This window comes from Miniopterus schreibersii, assembly GCF_964146895.1.
Source record: "Miniopterus schreibersii genome assembly, chromosome: 12".
Lineage (NCBI taxonomy): Eukaryota > Metazoa > Chordata > Mammalia > Chiroptera > Miniopteridae > Miniopterus > Miniopterus schreibersii.
The window spans coordinates 44,856,352-44,881,477 of NC_138112.1; the positions used below are offsets into that span (position 1 = coordinate 44,856,352).

General features: G+C 41.6%; 1 protein-coding gene across 1 annotated transcript in view; it reads right to left on the bottom strand.

The window, feature by feature from the left end:
- Positions 1–11,239, bottom strand: part of RRAS2 (RAS related 2) — a 69,207-nt gene extending 57,968 nt beyond the window's left edge. Inside the window, exon 1 of the mRNA XM_081154847.1 lies at positions 10,857–11,239. Within this exon, the coding sequence (XP_081010973.1) occupies positions 10,857–10,964 (108 nt within the window). The 5' untranslated portion in view covers positions 10,965–11,239. The remainder of the gene's footprint in view (positions 1–10,856) is intronic.
- Between the last annotated feature and the right edge of the window lie 13,887 nt (positions 11,240–25,126).

Below are 25,126 nucleotides of genomic sequence, written 5' to 3' on the forward strand. Positions count from 1 at the left end.
TGCTGACTGTTGTGATCTCAACCACGTGTCATCATCATTTAATCAAAAACAAGACATTAAGAGAAAACCCACCAAGAAATAAAACAAAAGTAAAAACTCTTTAGGCCTTACTAAAATAAAGAATAGGTTTTTAAAATTCAGCACAAGACTGGTACTAATTATAAAAGATACAAAGATTTAATTATCATAACATTTTATATACCAAAAAGATAGCACCAAAATAAAGCAAAACTAGAAAGGCAAGGAAAAAAAAGTCTTCATGGGAGATTTAATAAATGTATTTCAGAGTTTCACAGATTAAATAGACAGGAAAAAAAAAAGTAAGGATAGAGAAGACTTGAAGAACACAATTAACAAATTCCATTTTAATAGATTTATGCAAAACTTTGCACCTTGTATGACACAAATAAATACTCATTTTTTCTCTAATGTTCTTGGAATATTTACAAAAATCAACGAACGCTACACTGGGTCATTACATTAAAAATTCTTAATGTTCCAAAACAGAATTTACAGGTCACATTCTTTGACAATTGCCCAGTAAAGCCAGAAATCTTTAAAAGGATCAACTCAATCCTTCATCAAGTTTAAATTACTCAAAAATTAAGAGCATATCAAAGTAAAATTATCTAAGAATTGATAAAAAGCACAAGACTTCTTATCGAAGGCTACAACGCAAAATCAGTCTTACAATGCCTTTCCAAAAGTCATGACGGATACTAGACTCTGTGATGACGGTGACGTAAGAAAACATTCTAGAATTCCTTTAAAATACCTTTAAAATACCTTTAAAACTATAATTATAGCATATAATATACCTAGAGTACTACAGTGAGAAATAAATGGAAATCAATCTTACTTTAAAAAAAAAAGAGAGAAAACTAAAGTTTACATATGAAATCATGAAAAAGACTTCCACACTACACAATATAACATAACCATACTTCAGATTACACACACATACTCTCTCTCTCTCTCTCCGAAGGACTCGTTTTGCTTCTGGAATTCCAATTTTTATACCTATAGCAAGAAAAACCTTTGCCTTGATCTGCATTTTGCAGCGTAAGATGCTTGCTCTCTCCCCCCCTCCACCCGCCCCCAACTCTTCCACTTGCCTCAGTGTAGAAAGCTTAGACTTGAAAGATTAATAAAACTGAAAACTATCCCTTTTAACCATTTCTAATTCTCCAAGTTTATACCTCTCAGCCAAAAACCCAAATGTGGCTGAATGTCTTCGAAGATTTAACAGAATTTTACATTTGTTGAAATCCTGCTGCTGATACTCCAAAAGCCAAAGCTCCCTGGTATCAGCTTGCCCTTTGGCCTCAGAGAATGGGAGTGGGAGCGGCCTCGGCGACCCGAGGGCTGGCCGGCCCTTCCCGCCCAACACCAAGGACAGCTAAGATCCACTCCGAGTGGGAGGGAAAATGAGAACACACTGCCGCACACGGCAAAGGCCAGCCACACAGAGAGCAAACTTGGCAAGTTCCTCTAGAATGGGCACTGCCTCACCCTTTAACTGCTTACCCGAGGACAGCATGGCATACAGGCTTCAGAGAATCAATGCACAAAATAGGTATTTCACAAGATGACTGAGAAAATGAACACAGAAATGGAGAAGAAAACCTTCCCTGACCGCAGAGTGTTTCGTTGTTTCCCAGGGAAGACTAGTAAACAGAGAAAAACTTCTAGTTCCTGATTAATGTTTCCATTTCCAATGATAAGAGAAGGCTACAAGTATACACAGAGAAAACCAGTTATTCCTGCAGAATAGAAACTTGAGACCAGCCAGATAAAGGTAAAGCCATGGGAGAGAAATAAAGCAGTATCTGCACTGTTTTAATACAAAAATGTTGGGACCCAATAATTTTATACCCAGGCAAATAATTATTTAGCATACAAAAGTAAACATAATCTTAGATATATTTTCAGTAAAAAGTACTTGAAAGTGTTCTCTGAATCACAATTCATTATAAAACTAGCTGTTGATGAGGACTGCTTGAAAGCACTGAAACCAGTTAGAAGAATAGAAATGGAAAAAGCACAACCCTTAATGAGAAAGGGATTCACACCACTGAGTATTTTTTTTACTATTATAATAAAAAAATAAACTGCAAAAGACAAAAAAAACTTGTTTTGTTTTGTTTTTGTTAAGCCTCATCGAAGGGTATTTTTTCAATTGTTTCTCAGAGAGTAGACCTGGAGAGGGAAAGAGAGAAGAAGAAACTTCTATGTGAGAGAGACACATCCACTGGTTGCCTCCTGCACACACCCCGCCCAACCAAGGCAGGGATCAAACCTACAACCCAGGTACATGCCCCTTGACCAGAAATCAAACCCAAAACCCTTTGGTGCATGGGCTGTCACTCTAACTGCTGAACCAAACAGCCCAGGGCCAAAAACAATTTTTTAAAAACAATCCAATCACACACTTTTGGTTGCTTTAAATAAGGACAATAAATTTATTAAAGAACTGGTGGAAACAGAGCAAACAAACTGGTAAGTTTCTTGTTTTCTCTAACTGGAAACAACACTATTATTCTGATTTTTAATTAAATGTTTAAGAATATGAGTAATTTTAAGGTAAAGCCAAGTAGTAAAAAGCAATATAGAATATACCTTTCAAAACCACCACAGAGGACAGAAAAAAACACACAGACATATAGCAAAAAACAAGATTAGTGCACAGGGAGGTCATTATGCTAAAGATCATAGCCAAAATCTGTATCGGTCTAACTAAACTGATCAACCTTTCACTTGAAAGACATCTGCAAATAAAACTAAGCAGAAATTTTCTCCTTAAACAGAAGACTGGTTCTTGTTGCTTCAACTTTGTTCCTTCAGGCTCAATTTCATTCAATAACTAGTTAGGGTGATTAAGAAGACCAGATCTTGTTAGCATAACTGAGTAAAACAAACTCTGCGTATTATTATTACCCAAAGCAGCATCAGAGATGTTACCTTTGATCATTCGTTCAAGGTGTTATCAGCCAGGTTTCTCTCCTGTGGCTATTGCCTATTATTTTCCCCTTAATAATTAATAATATCTTATGGGCTAATACTCCAGCTACTCAAGGAGTTTTAACATCCATTTATGATGCATACTTAAGTCAACTGTTATGATTGCCAAATGAGTTTCTAATTCCATCATTTCTTCTATGCTTATTAGTCAGAATTCTACCTTATGAAATTCCCTCTCTCCTTCATTTATTTATCACTATGGAGTCATAGAATCTGACTTTATTTATGGGCAAGAATCAATTACTATCATTATTTATTTCGATGATCATACATTGTCCAAGAGTTAACCAGTGGGAGTTCTTGCAGATTGGATGTATGTCTTTGACATGCCACCATCGTTTTGTTTTTTGAGCACTTCTTTATTTTATGGCACTCCAAGATGCTCCAAGCTCATCTTCTGTTTCCTGCCCCAGCCCTGGGACCAGTCATTTCACCAAAGTTTCTTTTAGTAAAGGTTACTCAGAAACAAAGATCTGGCTCTATGTGTTTTCCCTGCTAATGGGGCGCCCGCTGTTTCTAAGCCCTCTCAGTAGACAGAGCTGGCAAAAACATATAGAGATGTGTGTATGTGTATCCACAATCCACATATCTATTTCTATATCTATCCATATATTTTTCAAACCATAAGTTCATATAAATATCTTCCGTTCCAATCAAACACCACAGAGTTCATTCTAGGCTTCCCCCTTTCCACATTTATAATTCTTTCTCCAGCAATAAGAAAATGTGGCTTCCATTTTCCACAATTATATTTACTTATTTGCTTAATCCTAGGATAGAAAATTGTTTCAAAATTGCAAACCCATGCTTCTGTGACCAAAAAAAAGAAAAAGGAACAGCCTATTAACTAGGGCTCAGTGTTTGTTTAGACAGCTCCTTTGTTTTGGTCTTTATCCTAAGGACAGAGTCCAAATCCAGGTTCAAAAGTTTCTTTCTTTCTCTTTCCCCCTTCAGTGTGGTTATGTTACTCATTTGAAAAAAAGGGTAACACTTGCTTCTGTATGTACTCTACCTTACGGTGGTTTTTTCCCTTCATCGCTTGATTTTATTGGTGTTTGCTGTTTATATACTGAGTATGTACAACACCATGGTTCCAAAAGTCAAGGAGGTGTCTTCAGAAGGGTCACCACCCCCATTCCCACCCACCTTCTACAGGTAACCAATCTCATTAATTTCTGACTTCTCCTTCCTGGGCTGTTTTCATCCCAATGAACAAATATGTAAGTATTTTCTTATTTCCCCTTCTTTCTTACACCAAAGGTAGTATATTATACATACTGTATACAAAAGGATACAGTAGATCTTTTTATTCATTGAATACTGGAAAGTACTCCACATCAGTTCATAAAGACTTTTCCCATTCCTTTCATAGCTGCATATAATGCTCCGCTGGGTGAATATATCATATCTCATTCAACTCCTATCCTATCCTGTCCATTGCTTATAATTATTTTTAACCACAAACAATGCTGTAAACCCATGCATGTGTATTTTAATACTGTTGGAAGTATATCTTCATGATAAATTCCTAAATTTGGGATTATTGAGTCAAAAGGTGAGCACATATGGTCAAATCAAAATGTATCTTATATCTCCTGATATAGTGCCCTGAGAAGAGACCATCATTCCTGTTATTCCTGCCCCCAAAATGCATAACCTGAATTTAACCATGAAGAAACAACCTCTGCAAACAACTAATTTGTATTCTTCAAAAATGTTAATGCCATAAACACAAAGACTAAAGAGCTGTTCCAAACTTAAAAAGACATGGAAACAGAATGTGCTGCATAATCTCTGATTTTCTTTTGCTATAAAGGGCATTCTGGGGAAATTTTGCAAAATCTGAAAAAGGTCTGTATATTAGGTAAGTGATATATCAATGCTAATTTCTGATTTTGGTTATATAGTATATTTATGTAAGCAAATGCCCCTAATTTTAGGAAATCTACATGGAGGTATTTAAAAATAAAGGGCAACATCTTCAACTTATACTCAACCGATTCAGGAAAAGAGTGTGTATGTATGGGGGGAGGGATAAAACAGATAATGATAAAATGTTAGCTTTGGGAAAATCTGGGTAGTTTTTTTCAAAAAGCAACACTGGGTGTGATTTTGACATTTATATTTGTATTTCTAGTACTGAACATTTGTTACTTGTAAACAAGCTCCGCCTAGGGAAAAAAACATCACTATATGAGGTGACAAAATAAGTTGGTTGGCAATATTAAACTAATATATACAAACAACAAATTCTGTGACTTCAAAAGTTTTAATTAAACTAAGACAATGCTATTTACTGCTATGTAACCAATAAACAATCACACTGCTTTCATAAAACACTAAAAATAAAACAAAATTTACAAGGTGACAAAAAATTCGAATCTAATTATATCTCCAGTAGCATAATTTGACAACTTATATTTCTTTGCTTCTTTGAGAACCACAGAAAATATGTGAACATATAAATCTCTGTCTTTTTCATAAAAGCCTGAGCGACATTTTTCTTTGCAAAATAGAAATCAGAGGCCTACCAAGGACATTACTTTAAACTAAATTTCAATCCCAAACACAGACTCAGTGGCTCTGCCCAAAGTAATTCAAGATCAAGGCCTTTCAATAAGATTCAATGACTATTAACTCCACACTGTCTACAGGCAGAAAGTTTTTTACTTATTACCACTTTTCAGTAAGGAGGGCACAGTAGAGCTAATACCCTGCAGGCACTTCTATTTTTCCACACCAAAAAAAAAAAGAAAGAAAGAAATGTTCATGTGGCATCACAAAATCTGTTTCAATTTTAAGCGATCAATTTTAACTTGAAAAAAGAACCTTTAAAAAATTAAAACAACAGTATTTTAAAAAGTCTCTCCCTCCCTTCCCCTGCTTTTAAAGTTACCATTTATTTTCGTAGGTGAATTAAACAAACAGCTTTCACTTCAAAGTTTAGGAAAGACCCATGACACTTCAGCAACACAGATGAATTAAAAATCCCTTCTCCCAGTAGTTGGTTGCCTGTCGAAAGCAGGCTTCTTGAACTACTCAACAGAAGTGTCTCCACTACAATCCTGCAACTTCCCCATTCCAGGAGAGGGATACACACACACACAGATTAGAACAAATAAGAATGAGTTTTAAGAAATTTAGAATTTCTTTGTTTCTCCTCTGACAAAAGCAGTCACCCTCTATAAAAAGACAGTGTTGCCCTGGCCGGTGTGGCTCAGTTGGTTGAGTGTCATCATGTGCACGGAGAGGTTGCAGATTCAATGCCCGATCAGAGTACACGCCCATGCCTGGTCGGGGTTGCAGGCTTGATCCCCTGGGGGGGGGCAGGAGGCAGTGGATCATTGATCAATGTTTTTCTCCCCTCTCCCTTGCTTTCTCTCTACAATCAATAAAAACATATTTTTTAAAAAAAGAAGACAGTGCTCTTCCTTGAGTACCTAGCATTTGTATCTAGTAATTGTCAGCAGAACCATTTTAACTGTTTAAATGAGGAAATCTCTAGTATGCACCACCATTGGGAGAGATGTCTTATTTTTCAATGCTAAAAATTCATTTGTAAATTACTCTGAAAATGTAAAACGGTAATTTGCACACTAAAAATAAGTCTACAATATAGTTTCAAATTCAGATAAAAATCATTTTATGTGATTTATAACTGCAGGATGTGTCTTCAAGATGTAGCAATAGAACAGCGATTCAGGAATCTACATCTTCACACCTGGATGAATTAACTATGAACACAAATAAATGAGTCTTGAAATCCCTTAGGATCTCATCTCCAGGAAAAGGTAATGAAAGAGCACTCAGCAAAAGAAAACTAGGTAAAAAGCAATGTCTGAGTCAGGTCCAGACGAACAGGTTGTAAGACTGACTAAAACTCAGTATATTTGAAATCAGCTGCCCCCTACATAGCTCAAAACCTGACAAACTGCTGAATGAAAGGATGCTGACCAAAGACCAGAAGCTGGGAAATTCCTCTCTTTAATTCTGTAAAACATGTTTGGTCTCTTTTCAGAGTTGCTAAATTAGCATTAACTCAAAACCCCAATGATTACTCCATTACTTCCCAAAATTAACCCCCAAGTGATAAAAAGAATTTCCCCAACTCAAAATGAGGTCAACATTCATCACCTAAGTACCACACACACCAAGTGAGGAGGGGACTATGAGGTTGGCGTGGGAAGGAGGGGGGAGAGGGTTGAAGACTTACAATAAGAGACCATGTGTCAAGGAAAAATGAATAAATTACAAATTTTGTTTTGGAGGAACAAGATACAGAAGTAACAGCAAATAAAACCAGGTAACAATTATTATTTACTTACTCTGTAGATGACACTGTGCTAAAGGAGGTGCATGTATTACACTATTGTCTCCAAAAGTCCTAAAGGTACTACTATTCGTTCCCTTTTCATATAGGGAAGCAGGCTTGGAGAACCTAAGAAACCTGACCAAAGACACACAGCTAGTTAACTGAGTAAAAAAGAACCCTGAATTTGAAAGGTGCAGAGATCTGTTTGACCAAACCCAATATTTAATGAAGAAACTGATGCCCTGAAGAGATTAGGGAGATTAAGATATTCCCCAGTTTTACCTGAGTAGGGAAGCCTAGAACCCAGCTATTAAATGCTCTCCACTTTGTACAATATTAAGATCATTTCCTAGCTACAGTTTAATCACCATTTAGGTATTGGATTTACCAACAGAGCATAAAACGTTTTTCAAAAAACTATGCACAACAGAAAGTAGGTCACATACACACATATACTCCTAATATTTTACATTTTTATCACATTTTATATTTTACATTCATTTTAAATAGGAAAAGACACCTCAACTAAGTAATTGTTGCCTTAATTTCCTAATTTCGCAGCTCTTCATATGTACAGAAGGCAACAAGCAGCGCTAAGGTTAAAGAAAGTCAGGACTAAAGGCAAAGCTGTTAAGTTCTCCACTCCCAAGTTATTATATTTTTTCTGCTCAAGATTAAAAAATAGAAAAATATATACTTGAACACCATAAAAACATTGTTTTTTAATCTCAGGAGTCTCAAAAAATAAGTAAAATCAATTTGTGCCATCCTGATCTCCTCCGGAGAGCTGACTTCCGCTGGTTGAGATTATTATCCTTCTGCCGTGTCCTCTCCCTTCAGTTACTACCACTAGACAATCACAGCAGAATAAATTTTAATTTCCCAGGAGTCGGACAATAAATAGCAGCTCTATTAAGTGTAGGTGGTAGTCATGTTAGCTCCACAATCTAAGATTAATAACCTTATGTCTGTAACCTTACTATGCACTAGACACTGTTCTAGGCTCTTGACATATGTTAACTCATTTAATTTTCATAACAATGGTACATGGTACTTCCTATTTCCCGTTTACAGATGGGGGAAACTGAGGCACAGAGAGGTTAAGTAAAATTTGCCTAAGATTACACAGAGCTAAACCTCTATTCAGGTGGCCCTGGGTTGGAGGGTCGTCCTGTACACCAAAAGGTGGCGGGTTTGATTCCCAATTTCCAGTAGGGCACATACCCAGGTAGTGGGTTTGATCCCCGGGGAGTGAACAGGAGGAAACAGATCGAGATTTCTCTCTCTCTTTCTCCCTCCTTCTCTAAAACAAAACAAAACAAAAATCTCTATTCAAGTAGTCTAGCTCCTGATTCTCCAGAAAGCCTCCTCAAAGTCAGAGGCTATGTTTCTCCCTTTCACTGGCCCCAAGTCACCTGCCTGTCACACTCCCCTCCCTGGCTGCCTCCTCTCTCAAAGCTAGCACGACTCCCCATACTCACATAAGACATGTCCTGTCTCCCCACTATCAACCATACATTGTACTTTTATCATCCCTTTCCAAAGTGACTCTTTCCAGATTCTGAATTTAAATGTATTTAAATGTATTACAGAACTGTACACATAAAAACTTACAATAGCCATCATTACCCAAGTACATACCACATGCTAGATACAATGCTAAGAACATTCCCATCATTTAAAAGATTATAAGGAATATGCGATCAGATCCATTTTACTGAAGATAAAACTGAGGCTGGGAGAAGCTAAATACATATTTTGGCAATATTCTCACAGTGAATAAATTACAGCAAGACATGGCACTCAAGACTATGACTCAAAGCTCACACTATTTCTCTATGTAAAAATACACATCTTCCTCAAGCATACATGCCTCCTCTATTTCTTTTATATCATCTAGAGCACCTAGGTACATTCTTATTCATAAGGGAGGTATTTCTAGAAAATCATTAGGAAACCAGCAATTACCATTATCCTAATGGTTGTAATACTGTTTCCAAAAACAAAAGGTTCCAATTCCTTAATTGAATAATTCACTTACATTCAGATTCAAATACATTCAGAACCCAGGATTACTCTCTCACTCCCCGCCAACTCCTCCCTCCCCCATTACCTGCAGTCCCCAAAGAAAGAGTTAACTACAAGTAAATTGTTTTGCTTTGCCGTCAGTTACTTCAAGTCTCTCTTAGCCTTAGGGAAACAGCAGCAGGACAACGTCCCTGATTCTGCAGCCTGCTAAACTTAAACCAATCTCACCTCTTGGTGTAATTTTTAACCCACTAATAAGCATACAGTAAATGCTCATTATATAAACATCATTTCATCCTGGATACAAAGGTTTTAGCAGCAGTTGTTAATACCTTGAAATAGCATAACATCAATTACTGCTCATTTAGTCGATGTGAAAGGTAATAACCACATTTACGTTTCAGTACTCTGTATTTTAATGTCACTACTGATAACAAACGGGTGAAATGTAAGGCAGAAATAAATATTCCACCAAAGCACCTTAACAGTACTCATGATATACTAAGAATATCTTTACCTGTTATAACGGGGTATCTTCCTTCTCTCCGAGCATAAGCCACACCTTTTCGGTTGACAAAAGCAGAGACATAACTGGGCTTCTCTTTTTTTAAACCCCCAGAAAGATCACTCGAGCCTCTTACCACCGAGAGCAAATCCCGAGAGTGAAGAATTCCACCTCCCTTTTCTTTACAACCCCTGACTTTCCGCCTCCAGCGACGAGAGCGGGCTGGGGGCGGGGGAGAGCGCGGTGAACAGACACCGCGCTGGACTCGGCCGGTCACCTAGTCTGGCCCACGCCAAACTTCACCTTGGCAAGGCCAGAGGAGGAGGGCACCCGGAATTCCTAGGAAACGGCCTCCTCCGTATCGGAGAACATGCTTAACTTCCTCGAAGCCACCATGTCCCTGGGGCATTATCACACACTCCTACCCGGGCACACTACCTAAGAGAATACTTAAAAGAAAAGCACGCACACACACAAAGAGAAACACTCCTTGAAGCGGGCAGCTCGGGCTCGGCGAGCGCGGAGGAGCCGGGAGACCACGCGGAGCCTCGGCCGAGTTGCCCCCGCGACCGCACCGACGGTGCAGGCGGCCGGGGCAGCTGGAGACGCAGCGCGCGGGACTCCAGCCCCGCGCCCGGGCCCTCGGGGCAGGAAGCCCGGCGCGGCGGCGCTGCCTCCCCGGGAGGGCTCGGGCCCCGGCCGGAGCGATAAGGTGGATCGGCGCTTCCTACCCTCCCAGCTCCGCCCTCCCGGCCACATTCCTGAGAAGCCCGACTCCGGGACGCGGAGCGGGGCGCAGGGCAGACTGGAGCGCGGCGCCGCGGCCACAGGGGAGGAAGGCAGAGCCAGAACCGGCCCCGCGCCCCGCGCCCCACACCCGCCCGCGCGGCGCCTCCGGGGCGGGGTCGCGGCGGCCGCCCCGCCGCAGGTAGCGCGAGCCCCCGCCCGGCGCCCCCCCCGGACGCCCCCCGACAGGCCCGCTCCAGGCACCTGGATGAACTGGATGGTGAGCGCCGACTTGCCCACGCCGCCCCCGCCGACCACCACGAGCCGGTACTTCTCCTGGCCGGAGCCGTCCCGCCAGCCGGCCGCGGCCATGTCCCGCAGCCGAGCCCAGCCCGGCCACGCCGAGCCGCCGCCCGCCCTAGGCCCGGCTCCCGGGGACGTGTGCGGCCGGCGGGCTGCGGGCGGGCGAGCGGGCGGGCGGGGGTCGCGGGCGCCCGGAGCTGCCGGGAGGGCCGGTGCGTGCGGCGGCGCGGCGCCCTGGCCGGCCGAGTCCCTCCCGAGGCGCGGGGGCGCGGGGCGAGCGCACGGGCCGGGGGCAGCGGCGGCGAGGGGCGCGGTAGTCCACACGTCGCCGCAGCGCCTGCCGAACGCAGCCTCCAGCGCCGCTACAAATGGCCGTCTGGGGGCCGGGCTGCCGGGCTGGCGGATGCATATGCATGAGGGGGCGGGGCGGGGCGGGCGGGGCGGGGCCGCGCCGAGATTCCCGGGCTGCGCGGGGCCCGACCCCGCCGACGTGCCCGCTACCCCGAGGTTGAGTGTGCGCGCGTGAGTGCGTGTGTAAGAAAGACTGAGAGAGGGTTCCAGTGGGAGTGGGAGGAAGACAGTAGGCAGTGTGCGGCCATAACTGTGTCAGGGATTGTCAGGAATTATATGGATGAAAAAAAACGCCGTGTGTGAAGGCACGGGTGAGAAATAGAGCTGCTGTGATCTTAACTCAACGGGGAGTAAATATCCTGCCCTTACAGTCCAGATGGCCACCATGGTTGTGTGAAAACAGTCCGTGGCAGCGGTTGGAGATGAGAGCTGTGTCACAGTCATTGTGTGCGATGAGCTTGTGGTGGTGACAGGGTGTGAGGACTGTGACAGAGACCAGCGTGGGGAGTAAGTCCCCGCGATTGAGCGTGCGTGGGCAGGGGCGAATGTGACAGATTTTGAATGTCAGGAGCGTGTCTTAGTGGCTGAAATAGATGATAATTGTATACGAGGAGTGTGGGTGCGAGAGATTACTATGTACTTATTTGCACACTGCATGCCAGGCACTGTGCTGGAGGTCCTTTCATGAACAAAATAATGCCCAGCCCTCGGAGAACTTAGAGGAGAGACAGCCAGGGCAACAGGCAAGGTAACTGCTCAGCACCGGTGGCATGCGCACCCGAAGGAGAAGCACGCGCCCCAGGGTTGGGTCGTCGGGGAGAGCTCCCTAAGAGACCCGCATAATAAATAATATAGGCAGACAAATAATTGGAAGAAAAGGAAACCACACAGGCAAAAGTCAGAGCTGAGAAGGCAAGGATTGTCACGTGATTATAAATGAACTGGGAGTTTTCATACCACTGTTTGTGAGTGAAAAGTGATTATGTGTAAGGCAGTTGATTGGAATGTAGCAGGAATCACAGCGCTATGTGGAGGCAGTGGAGGGGAGTAGCGAAGGCCATGGGCTCGGGGGCCAGTCTGGATTCGAACCCTAGCTCCCCCAATAATGGTGTGATGTTGGGAACTTACTCAACCTCTGTGCCTTGCTTCTGTAAAATAAGGAGACTAAGACTACCCACCTTGAGGGGTTTTGGGTTTTTTTTAGTAAGAATGAAATGAGTAAATACATACCACAGTGCCTGGCATGTTGTTAGCATTTATGGCAGTTTTGGAACATGACCTCAAGTTCTTGTACACAACCTAGTGACTCTCTTGGAACCAGTAGAATGCAGCAGAAGAGATGCTGTATCACTTCCAAGGCTAGGTCAGAAGAGGCCATGCAGCTGCCACCTGCTCTCTTGGAATTCTTGCTCTAGGATAAACACAGTAAGAAGTTTGGCTACCCCGAGACTACAGTGCTAGAGAGGCCACATGTAAACATGTCAGTCAAAGGGCCAGCTGAGCTCCTAGCCGATGGCCAGCATCAACTGCCAGCCATGTGAGACATCTTGGACACCCAGCTCTGCCCAGCCTTCAGATGACTGCAGCCCCTGCTGGCACTTGACTGACTGCCACTGTATGACAGATTCTAAGCAAGAGCCACCCAGGCCAGCCATTCCTGACCCACAAAATCATGAGCAAAATAAAATAGTAAACTGGTTGTTGTACTTTTTAAAACTTTTTATTTGGGAATAATTATATAAAGCATGAAGGACACCCACACACCTTTACCCAAATTCAGCTATTGTGAGCATTTTACCCCACTTTTTTTACTATTCTCCTCTCTCTATTTTTCTCTCTCTCCCTCTCTTTCATATATATGATATACATTTATATATATATATATATATATATATATATATATAATTCATTTCATAAAATGAATTCTGTTGCTATTTAAAGGTAAGTTACAGACATTCTGGCCCTTCACCCCTAAGTACTTCTGTGCATTCTCTAAGAACAGGCGTATTATCTCACACACCCATAGCACCTTTATCAACTTTAGTAAATTTAACATTGATATGAAAACATTTGTATAATCTTCCATTTATATCCCAATTTTGTCAGTTGACTCAATAATGTGCTTTAGAGCATTTTCCCCCCTCTAGTACAGCATTAGTTGTCAAATTTCTTTAGCTTTTTTAAGTGTGGTACAAAATAGTTGTTTTAAGACCTATTTTTTTGAGGAGGTGGGAGGAAATTTGTTACACAGCAGCAGTAGTCAGAAAAGCTCAATGACAGATGTTATTATCAAAGAAGGAGAAAAGGGAGAGAGAAAAGACAAAGGAACCCGTGTCAAGGAAGAGCTGAGAAAGGGCCAGTTGTGCTTCCCACAATGCCTCTCAGTGTCCACCTAGCCCTGAAATTTACCATTATTTTTCAGACCAATAAGACAACCAAAGAGTTCTCCTTACGCTCTTTCACTTCTAAAGTACAATCCAAAATCTTTGTTTCCTTTCAAAAAGCTATAGTAGCCCAGCCGGGCATGGCTCAGCAGTTGAGCATCGACCTAGGATCCAGGAGATCATGGTTCCATTCTGGGTCAGGGCACATGCCCGGGTTGCAGGCTCGATCCCCAGTCAGGGGCATGCAGGAGGCAGCGGATCAATGATGACTCTCTCATCATTGATGTTTCTATCTCCCTTCCTCTCTCTGAAATCAATAAACATATATATTTTTTTTAAAAAAGCTATAGTAATCAGAAAAGCTTACCAAATCTCAAAGAAAGTTATTCCCTGAGTGAAAAAACATAGCTATCCTAGCCACAGCTATTTAGACTGGAGGAATCAGGCATAGGTCCTAAAACAATTGTAATGAAGTTCTTAGTATTCTGTGACTAGGCATGTAGCAGAGGAGCACTCAGGGGATCTGAGCCTGATGACAGTTTGACCACCTCACACCCACTAGGATGACTATATTCAAAAAGCCAGATAATAACAAATGTTGACAAGGATGTGAAGAAACTGGAACCCTTGTACATTGCTGATAGGAATATAAATGGTGCTGCTGCTTTGGAAAACAGTCTGGCATTTCCTTAAAAGTTAAACACAGATTTATCATACAACCCAGAAATTTCACCCCTAAGTATATACTCAAGATAAATGAAAACATGCAAATTTATAGCAGCATTACTCATAATAACCGTAAAGTGGAAAAAACCCAATTGTTCATCAGCTGATGAATGGATAAACAAAATGTGGTCTGTTCATATAATGGAATATTATTTGGCAATAAAAAGGGATGGGGTACTGATCCATGCTACAATATGGATGAACCTTGAAAACAGACTAACTGAAAAAGCCACTCACAAAAGACCAAATATTGTATGGTTCCATTTATAGAAAAGGTCCAGGATAAGAAATTCTATAGAGACAGAAAATATACTAGTGGTTGCCAGGGCTAAGGGGGAATTGCTGAGTAAGTGATAACAGGTATGAGGTTTCTTTTTGGAGATATGAAAATGTTCTGAAACTAGATAGTTGTCATGGTTGCACAGCTGTCCATATGCTAAACACCATTTGAACTGAATTTTATGATATCTGAATTAAATCTCAATAAAACTATGAGGAGGAAAGATCCAATTGCAGGATTTTATTTGAGCTATCAAGAAAATGTATTTGTACTTCAAGATGTTCCTCATATCAATTCTATTTCTTTATAGTGTTTTGTGTGTGTGTGTTTGGTTTGGTTTTTTGTTGGTTTTTTTGTGGTTTTTTGGTTAATCCTCACCAGAGAATATTTTTTTTCCATTGATTTTTAGAGAAGGTGGAAGGGAAGGAAAGGGGGGGGGGAGAGAGAAACATTGATCAATGGGTTGCCTCCCACACACGCCCCGAGTACTCTTCTGACTAGAGGCCCGGGGATCAAACCTTCAACCCAGCTATGTGCCCTTGACTGGGAATCAAACCGGCAACCCTATGGTCCGAGGGTGGATGCCCAACTGGCCAGGGCTGTGTTTTTTAACTCAAAGTCAACTGTTCAGCAAGCAAAAAGCCCACATGCTCAACTTCACCTAGACATTCTGTCCCAACATGCTTTCTTGCCCTTAGAAAATAGCCCAAAAACCTCCAGCAAAAAGAAACTTCCCTGCAAAAACAATCACTGAAGACATACGAGAATATGGGAGAGAAAGAACTCATTGACATTCAAGCCAATTAAAGATGAATCTTTATCTTAATCTGAAAAGTTTCACTTTTAAGTAGGGGAATAATAAGTGAGCACATAAATCATGAGAAGAATGACCTGGAAACTTGGGAAAGACAATAGAGATCATCCCCCTTTCCTTACCAAAAGAAATCCTGTGACTAGGGAAGGAATTTCTTTCCCAATGTTACCTCGCAGGCTGTTAGCAGAATACAGGTCTTCTGACTCCCCTGCTCAGAGCACTTTGCCTCATACCAAGCCAGGTATTGTCCAGAACCCCTCAGAACAACACAGCACAGAGACAGTGCAATGCTGTCAATCAGGAGGCTGTTGAATACATCATTTTTACTTAAGCTGAGCAATTATCTCAGTAAGAAGCTGTCAAGAGATTTCAACAGGCAGATTTAGGGCCAGATTTGACCAACAGATATGTTTTGGCCCACAATTCAATAAAAAAAAAATTTTTGAATTGGTTGCCAATATCTAAAAGTAGGATATTTTACAAACAAATCTGGATTTCTTACTGTTCCTGAAAAAAAAAAAAATTAAATGAAACATCTAGCAACACAGGGCCAGCATTATCATATGACAACTGCCTAAAGGTAGATACAGGCGCATCCACATGCGCCTATTCTTCAAAGTCACCATCAATCTGCCTGGCCTTTGTAAGCTCTAAGAAATCGCAAACCCTACTACTATACGCTGTTTTCCACCTAGGACGCACATCTGAATCCCCTGCAATGTCTTAATATGAAGGACCTGGGCTCCAGCCCACGGTTCATAAATAAGAATCTCTGAGGTTACAGACCAGGAATCCGAATGTGTATATTTAAATATCTGAAGTAACTCTGAGACACCTCCACAATTGAGAACTCTTGGAGGAGAGTAAATTTATTCACATCCACTCTTTATTTCAGGACAAACAGTGACCTTCTCTTCTGGAATGTTGGTTACTCGTCATGTCTAAAAATCACCATTGCCCAAATGCCATCCTCGGCCCATCCCATCGAGAGGATCTAGGAGTGGAGTGGGGATGGAGGTGCTGAAGCCAAGATTCCTCTGACCTCATCTATAGTTGAGTCAGATAGGGCCCAGGCCTGGGGACAAAAGAGAGCCAACCCCCCAAATCAGGGAGTATTCGATCCTTATCACGGTTGATGGAAGAGCACCAGCCACTTGTTTCCTTAATGGGCCACTGTTTCTAACGTGAATGAATGGCCGCTGGAGAATGAAACAGCCTAGCAGGAGCTGCATGCATCAGAGATGAGACAGACGCACAAATCTATTCCTTGTTTAAAGATCACGCTACTAAGAATAGAAGCTGAAACAGACACTCCAGCGTGTGCACACACCCCCCTGAGGAAGGCCACCACGGGGCTGGCGAAACCCACAGCTTAGCAGAGGATCATCTGAGAGGCACAGAGCGAAAAGCCTCCCTAAGATCTTTCCCACTATCGCTCTCATTTTACAGGTGAGGAAGCAAAGGCCCCGATAGAAAAGAGCAGTCCCAGCACTGCCTAGAGTGAGAGCAGAAGGAGGACTGGAACTGAGATTCTGTCTCGCAGCGTGGACCTCATCATGGTGCACTGTCTTGGGAGCCCGAGAGCCCGAAGGCTGGGCAGGGCCGGAGTTACACCACCCTCCTCACGCGTGTCTGCCAGGAAGACTCAAGCAGGGATGGCCACAGCATTTTGTAAAATGATGAAAAAAAATTTTTTAAATATATCTTTATTGATTTCAAAAAGAGGAATGGAGAGGGAGAGAGAAAGAGAAACACCAATGATGAGTCATTAATCGAGCCCGAAACCCGGGCATGTGCCCTGACCAGGAATTGAACCCCGATCGCCTGGATCCTAGGTCAACGCTCAACCGCTGAGCCACGCCCGGCCGGGCGAATGATGAAATTTTTAAAACTACCTAAAAATTCAACAGGGACTTGGTTAAATAATGCTACAGCCATGGTATAAAATACAATGTGACCATTAAAAATAACTTTTATTTCTACCAGAAAATGAGAAGAGTGGGATAGAAAACAGTATGTATAACATAATTCCAGTGTTATAAAATATAAATATATAATAGCTACCGTTTACTGAGCATTTACCATGAACCAGGCACTGTGCTAATCACTTAAAACATATTACCCAACTTAGTCCACAAATCAACCATCTGAAGTGGGTTCTGTTATTATTTGTATTTTACAAAAATCCTGCAGCACGGGGATGTCATAGCTAGTAAATGGCAGAGTGCGTATTTGAGTCCAGAAGGTCTGAGCTATAGAGCCTTTGTACTTGATCATCATGTATACATTAAAAAAAAAAAAAAAATGCCTGGCAGGATATTCAGTTATCCTCTGTAGTGAGATCACAGGTGAGTTTCATTTTCTACTTTCAGCTTTTCTGTATGTATTTCTATATCTTACTTTTTGTGTGTGTAATTCTCTATTTTCTCCTACCTCCAATCCCTGATAATCTCTAATCTATTTTCTGTCTCTGTGAATTTTCCTATTCTAGACACTTTTTTGTTTTTGTTAATTCCCACCCAACAATATATTTTCCATTGATTTTTAGAGAGAGTGGAAGGGAGGAAGGGAGGGGGGAAAGAGAGAGAGAGAGAGAGAGAGAGAGAGAGAGAGAGAGAACATCCATGTGAGAGAGACACATCGATCAGTTGCCTTCCTCACACTCCCTGACCGAGGCCAGTGATCGAACCTGCAACCCAGGTATGTGCCTATGACCAAGAATTGAACATGAGACCCTTTGGTACACAGGCCAATGCTCTAACCACTGAGAACATCAGCCAGGGCCCTATTCTAGACATTTATATAAGTGAAATCATACAATACTTGTCCTTTCCTGTCTGGTTTATTTCACTTCTCATAATGTTTCAAGATTCCTCCATGTTGTAGCATGTATTTGTGTGGAATAGTATTCCATTGTAGGGAAATAGTACGATTTCTTTATCCATTCATCTACTGATAATCATCTGGGTTATTTCTACCTTTTGGCTGTTGTGAATAATGTTGCTATGAATATATGTGTACAAGTACCTGAGTTCCTGTTTTCAAATCTTTGGGGTATATGCCTATGAATAGAATTGCTGGGTCAAATGATAATTTTGTGTTTAACTTTTTGATGAACTACCAAACTGTTTTCCACAGCAGCTACATCATTTTACATTCCCAACAGCAATGTACAAGGATTCTAATTTCTCCACATCTTCATCAACGCTTGTAATTTTCCTTTTTTTTTTATTATAGCCATCCCAGGTGTGAAGTAGTATATCATTATAGTTTTGATTTGCATTTCCGTAATGACTTATGATGTAGAGCATATTTTCAAATCCTTATTTGCAATTCATATATCTTCTTTGGAGAAATGTCTGTTCAAGTCCTTTGCCGATTTTTTAGTTGAGTTGCTTATCTTTTTGTTAGTGAGCTGTAGGAGTTCTTCATATATTCTGGATATTAAGCCCTTATCAGATATGTGATTTATAAATATATTCTCCCATTCTATGGCTCTTCACTTTCTTGATATTGTTTTTGATGCAGATTTTTAATTTTAATAGAGTTCAATTTTTAATTTTAAGTCAGAAAAAAATATAAAATTATGTTTATGAACAATTTTTAATGATATGGGCAAAACCAAACCAAAGTTATACATATGTGTTCTAACTATGTAAAGCAGTTGTTACATATATGATCTGTGTAAAAATAAGTGGTAGTTTGATAATCTGGGAGAACTATTCCAGGAAGACTGAGAAACGGGTCAATATACAGAGAACACCTATGTTGTCCTCTGTCACTCAGGTTGAATGTAATGGCTGCTTTGTCTCTTCCTTCCCTGCAGCAGCTTTCCAAAGAGGGTCACACCTGCTGTGCTAAAGGGACTGAGCCCTGAAAATTGAGCTTCCTGTAGCACCCAGGTCTGGTTTACTGAGCTCCAAACCAGTCTATGGCTGTTTTAAAGATTTGTGAATAACTCAGAAAAGACTGAAAGAGTGCAAGAGAGAAGAGGGGAGTCCTTTTTTTTCTTTCAAATGCTGAGGCTCCAAAACAGAAGGGGCACTTCAAATGCAGCCATATGGATTTAGGTTAGACAGCTGGTAGAACATGGTAATAAGGCGCGGCAGACAGCTCCCAGGAAGCTGCTAGAATGTCATGGTTTGTAGGCCCCGTTCCTGCCCCACAGAATTACACTGTTTCAGGAGAGAACTGAGAGGAAATGCTTTGTGATTGCAATCTTCCCTCCTGTGCCCATGGGGCGTGGGATACTTCTGTCTCCAGCAGGTGCAACACCAGTGGTCTGGTGAGAACAAACAAGGGTTTCTGCACAGGGCACTGGGCGCCCTGGAGAGAAAGTTTGAGACATGGCATCCTAAATGTTAGAAGAGGAAGGGGCCTGAGAAATCTTCTACTCCACCCCCCTAAATTAATCAAGGTTGGGCTATTAGGGGATTCAATCGATAGCCCTCTTTCTCACCCAAGTTCTAAATCAATTGGGAAATCAGACACAGAAAAACAACAGATGGATATCAAAATTTCAGCTATATTAATAATAAGAGCTAGACTGGAGGATATGGCTTAGATATGGGTCAAATGGTCTTGTTTACACTGTTACCAGAATGCACTTACCACTGAGTTACAGGCAGGGCTGGAAAAACTGCAGGCCTCATCTTATGGGGGTCTGTCTCCATAAAACTTGTAGCACATAGAGGAACACAACACAACTACCCCTTTGGTTCACATTGGCTCCCCCAGCCACCACCACCACCACCTCCCCCAAAAAAACAAAGAGAGGAGTTAAACTGAGCATGCCCAGATCATCCTTCCAAAGTCATTAGGTAACTGATACCTTCTTCAGAGAGAAGAATGAATAAGGGGTGGGGACAGAGGCTCGGAGTCTTACTCTAGTGATTTTCACATTCTAGTGGGCATCAGAATCACCTGGAGGCCTTATTACAACACAGATTGTTTGTTCCACCCCAGAACCCTGATTCGGTAGGTCTGGACTAGGGTCTGATAAATTGTGTTTTTCAACAAGTTCTCTAGTGATGTTGATGTTACTTATCCTGGGACCACACTTTGAGAACCAATGGTCAAAAAGAATCCCTTCACTTGGAAACTTGAGGAATAAATGTTCTCCTTGACACGCAGGCATGGCTTGGTTGCCAGTGACAGAAATTCAACTCAAACTGAAATGAAAAGTATTTATTGGTTCATGTAACTAAATGATACAGCTGTTGGTCTAATTTCAAGCACAACTAGACTCAGAAGGTACCTTCAGGACTCTCACTCTCTGTATCTCTCAGATGTGTTTGTTCTATATGATTCTTGTCTTAAGCAGGGTTTCCCCTGGTGTTCATTGGCAAGATAGCTCCACTTACATTCCTTCCCCTAAACCAGTATTTTTCAAACTTCAGCATGAATCAGAATCACCTAGAGGGTTTGGGCCCCAGACTGCTGGGCCCCAACCCAGGAGTTTCTGATTCAGTGGTTTTGGGGTAAAACCCAAGAACTGAAAATTCTAACAAATTCCCAGGTGATATCAGAAGAATGAAGAGTGGATGCTGAGGAGACACAAACAGTAGATGTTCACTTTTCTTTCTTTTATAGATCAAGAAACTGAGGGGTTGAGTGGCTGGTCTTTTTTATACCATTTAGAAGACAAAAGTTTTTCCAAAGTGCTTGTTGGCACAATAGAAAAAGCATGGGTTTTAAAGTAAGAGAATCTGACATCCAATCCCATCCCCACCACTGACAAACTGAGTGGTTTAGGGCAGATCACTAAACCTCCTTGCTCCTCACTTTAGTGTTTTAAAATGAGAACAACTGTAACACCTACTCACAGGGTGGGAGGCCAGTGTAACGATTTACTGAAACATGTCAGAGACCTTTATAGTAAGAGAAGTATTAGGTAGATGGGACCTTTACATTATATTAAAAGTCAATGTGAATTATATGTAAAAATCAAAACTATGCAGTTACTATTTTGTGTGTTATGAGTACTATTTTCCCCCTAGACAATTGGCAAGATCAAATATGTGAAAACACTATGGAGCAAAGTCTGGGGAAACAGATACCTTTGTTCATTGCTGGTGGGGTCCAGCCCATATCCTAGGACCTTTCAATATACTCAGGGACCCAGTACCCCAAGAATTTCATTCCTTTGCCTGATTTTTCTGAACTGTGGAAGTCCATTCTGGTCACCTGAGGGCTAGACCAGGCCAGAGAGTTAACACCTTCCACCCCTACTCCCGTCTCACACTCTACTCTCCCAAGGGAGCCTTCAGCCAAGGACTCTTGGGAGATGCAGCTTCCTCGCCTTTGTTTTGAAAAGTCCAGAAGTGAGTATTCTGCAGCTTTGCTCATAATTTCTTGGTGGAATTAAGCTCCTGTCACCCACTGTAGTAGCTGGCTTCACAACACATCTTTTGAATGGTTGCCTTCCCTTCCCTGTATCAGTCCCCCAGCCCCTCAGCTTTCTGGCGTTCCTACCAAATATACTACTTGCACTAGAACCATTGTCACAAAGATATGCTTTTCTAGAAGGATAAACAAGAAACTGGGAGACTATTCTTGTATATACTCTTTGGTACCTTGTGAATGTATTCAGACAAACAAATTAATTAATTAAAAACTTCTTTAACATGAATGTGAAAAAAGAATTTTACACTCAGAAAGTTAAGACTTAGTCTTTTCAGAAACCCTTTTATTTTATAACGTTAGATATCATTATGAGTAACTACAAACACTACAAACTACAAAGCTACAAATTGCAACATGTCCAAAAAAATGTATGTCAATGGCCACCTAGAGCTTTAAAAGGTATAAACAATGCATTAATTGTTTATACCTTTTATACCAGGGAGATAGAAAGAACAAAGGATAGAGAAAGTTGTTGAAGAGCCCAAAGTCACAGTTGGGGATTCGAAGCTCTCATTATAGTAAACAACACCTCCTCTGTCCTGTGAAATCTCCCTAGAAAGGTGGGAGCTTTATATGTACATTCTCCTGTGTGCCCTGCAGCTATCAGCCCAATTTCACGGGTAAGAAGACCAAGGCTGGGGGAGCTGAAGTGAGTAGCTAAAGTTTACATAAGCAGAACCTGAACTTCATCCCGGGTCTGCCTGAAAACAAGGCAAGATATATGCCAACATCCCCTCAGTGCTACCTATTAAAGATGCAGACCTTGATTAGAGCTTTGAAAAAAGGGATCACATTTTAGAGTCACAATCACCAAGGTCCAGGCCTAAAAGTACATAGTGAGCAGGAGGGAAAGCCATTTCCTCTTTGGTCTCTCTGCACAGATTTTCATGCCAGAGTCAAAGCACAGGGACCAGCAATGGAGTTCTTCTTGGTTCATACCTTTCTGTGACTGGAGCATGCCAGCACCTGGGGCCATGCTACAGGGCAGGAATCTATTAAAACTGACTTGGAAAATATTTTTTGACAAACATTTAGTTTTGCCTTTGCAGTTCCTTACTCAGTGCCCGGTACATTGAAGTTCTCAGAAAATATTTACTGAGTGAATGAATGAACCAGTGATTGGGCAGCATAGTGTGAAGTAGTGCAGGAAGTCCAAAGGGGCAAAATACAGCCCCAAGTTATAACTCAGTTGAGAAAACAAGACAAAAATACCACAATGTTTAGCTAAGAGTAGAAGCCAGGACTATAAGTAAGATCTCGGCCAAATGGAGCCTGAGCTACAGGAATTCAGAGGTGAGAAATAGCCCTGTAGGCCGAAGTGATGGGACGATGACACATGGAGAAGCAGCGATAAAAGGCGTTCTGGGAGGACGATTTCCAGGGCAGATATAGAACAGGTCCGATATCTTGATGCACATAAAAGAACTACATGATTTGGAATTGGATAGAACCGGAGTTTGAATCCCATATTTTCCGCTTACTGATGGGCAGTTACTTAACTGCTCTGCGAGGACAATGATGGGCCTTCAGAGCCAGGCTGAGGTATCTGCACTAAGCAGCCTCCACTGGTGGCCGCTTCGGATGCTTGGTCTTCGGGATCTCATCCTTCCTTGAGTGCTTGCCTGAAGCCAGACCAGAGAGAAGGAAGACTACAGATAGGAGAGAGGAAAAGTTTTCTTCTATGGCCCTGAGGCCCCCCAGACCTGAATGATGGGCAAAGTGGGCTCCCTAAATGGAATGGGAGGCCTCCCGGGGTCCATGGGATAGTCTAAGGCTGGGCGGGGTAGGCACGGGGGAGGGAGATCTTCCAGTGCAGCCCATGAGGTCTTCTCGGCCTCTGTCAGTCACTCCCACAGCCTCAGTGGTCACGAATCCAGGCTGAAGGCCTGAGACCTCCACAGCCCCTGGCTCCACTGGGCCTTTGTTCCCTCCCTGGGCTTCTTGATCTTTGAGTTTTCTCTTTGTTTCTATTTCAGTCTCTGTTTCAGCTCTTGGTCTCTGTTTCAGTCATTCTCTCTCTCTCTCTGTTTGTCTGTCAATTGTCTCATGTTCTTTCTCCATTTTACTCACATTTCTCTCAATAACAAGCCCTGGCTCTCTGGACAATCATTCCTTGCATTACTGGAACCCAAAACAAAGCAAAACAAAAGACCAGAGAGGCCTGGCTTATTCACAAAAGCATATCCATCTAAAAGCCAGTGTAATCATTTAGATTCAGACCTTTATACTATACCCAAAAATATATCTCAGACAGATTAAAGAGTTAAACATATGAAAGCCAATCTCAGAAAAACTGGCAGGAAATTGAATTGACTATCAGATCTTTGGAGGAATCATAACTTTTAAAGCATTAAGCAAAAGAAGAAATCACAAAGGAAAAGATGAACAGATTTTACTACATAAAAATGTGAAGCTTCTGTACAAAAAAAATAAAAAGATGAAAATAAAAAGAAAAACAGATGAAGAAAAACATTTGCAGTAACATTCAAAGAATGACTAAATTATATAAAGTTCATATGATAAAAAGAAAAATTAAAGCTTGAATAAACAGCCATCTTCCATAAATAGAAATATAACCACAAATCAACATAAGGAAAAGTGTTTAGTTCAATATTCTCAAGTACATACAAAATAAAACTGTAAAAGTAACCATTTCTCTGTCATTATACTAGCAAAAATTAAAACAATGATAATACCCAGTGCTTGTGGTTAAGTAAATTTACACAATACTTTTGGAACGCTCTTTGGCAATAATTATCAAGAAACTTTAAACTATTTGTACCTTTGTCCCTTAATTCCATTCCAAGGGATTTGTCCTAAGGCAGCAGATTTTAAACTATGCTGCTTGCAACCTTAGAAATTCTGCAGAATTGTCTATGGGACTGCTAGGGAGGGTGTGTGTTAGCCAGGGTTTGGGGCTATAAACAAGAGAAATTAACCCTATCATAAGCAGAAAGTCAATGCACTGGAAAAACAAAAACAAAAAAAACTCAGAGGCTCACGTAATCAATGGTTGTACTGCTGTAAGACCAGGGTCTGGAAACAGGCAGGAAACAAGGGAATTCCAGAGGGCTAAGCAGCTGGAACCACACCACAGCTCACAGAGCCAGAACAATCAGGTGCATGTGGCACTGCTGCTGAAAGGAAAATGACCTCCAGTCACCTCACACGGTCACATCCTCATGACTCAAAAACACAGGAGAGAATGCCTGATTGACTGAACCTGAGTCATGGGCCTCAGGTTTTGCAAGGAAACAGGAGTTGCGGATGA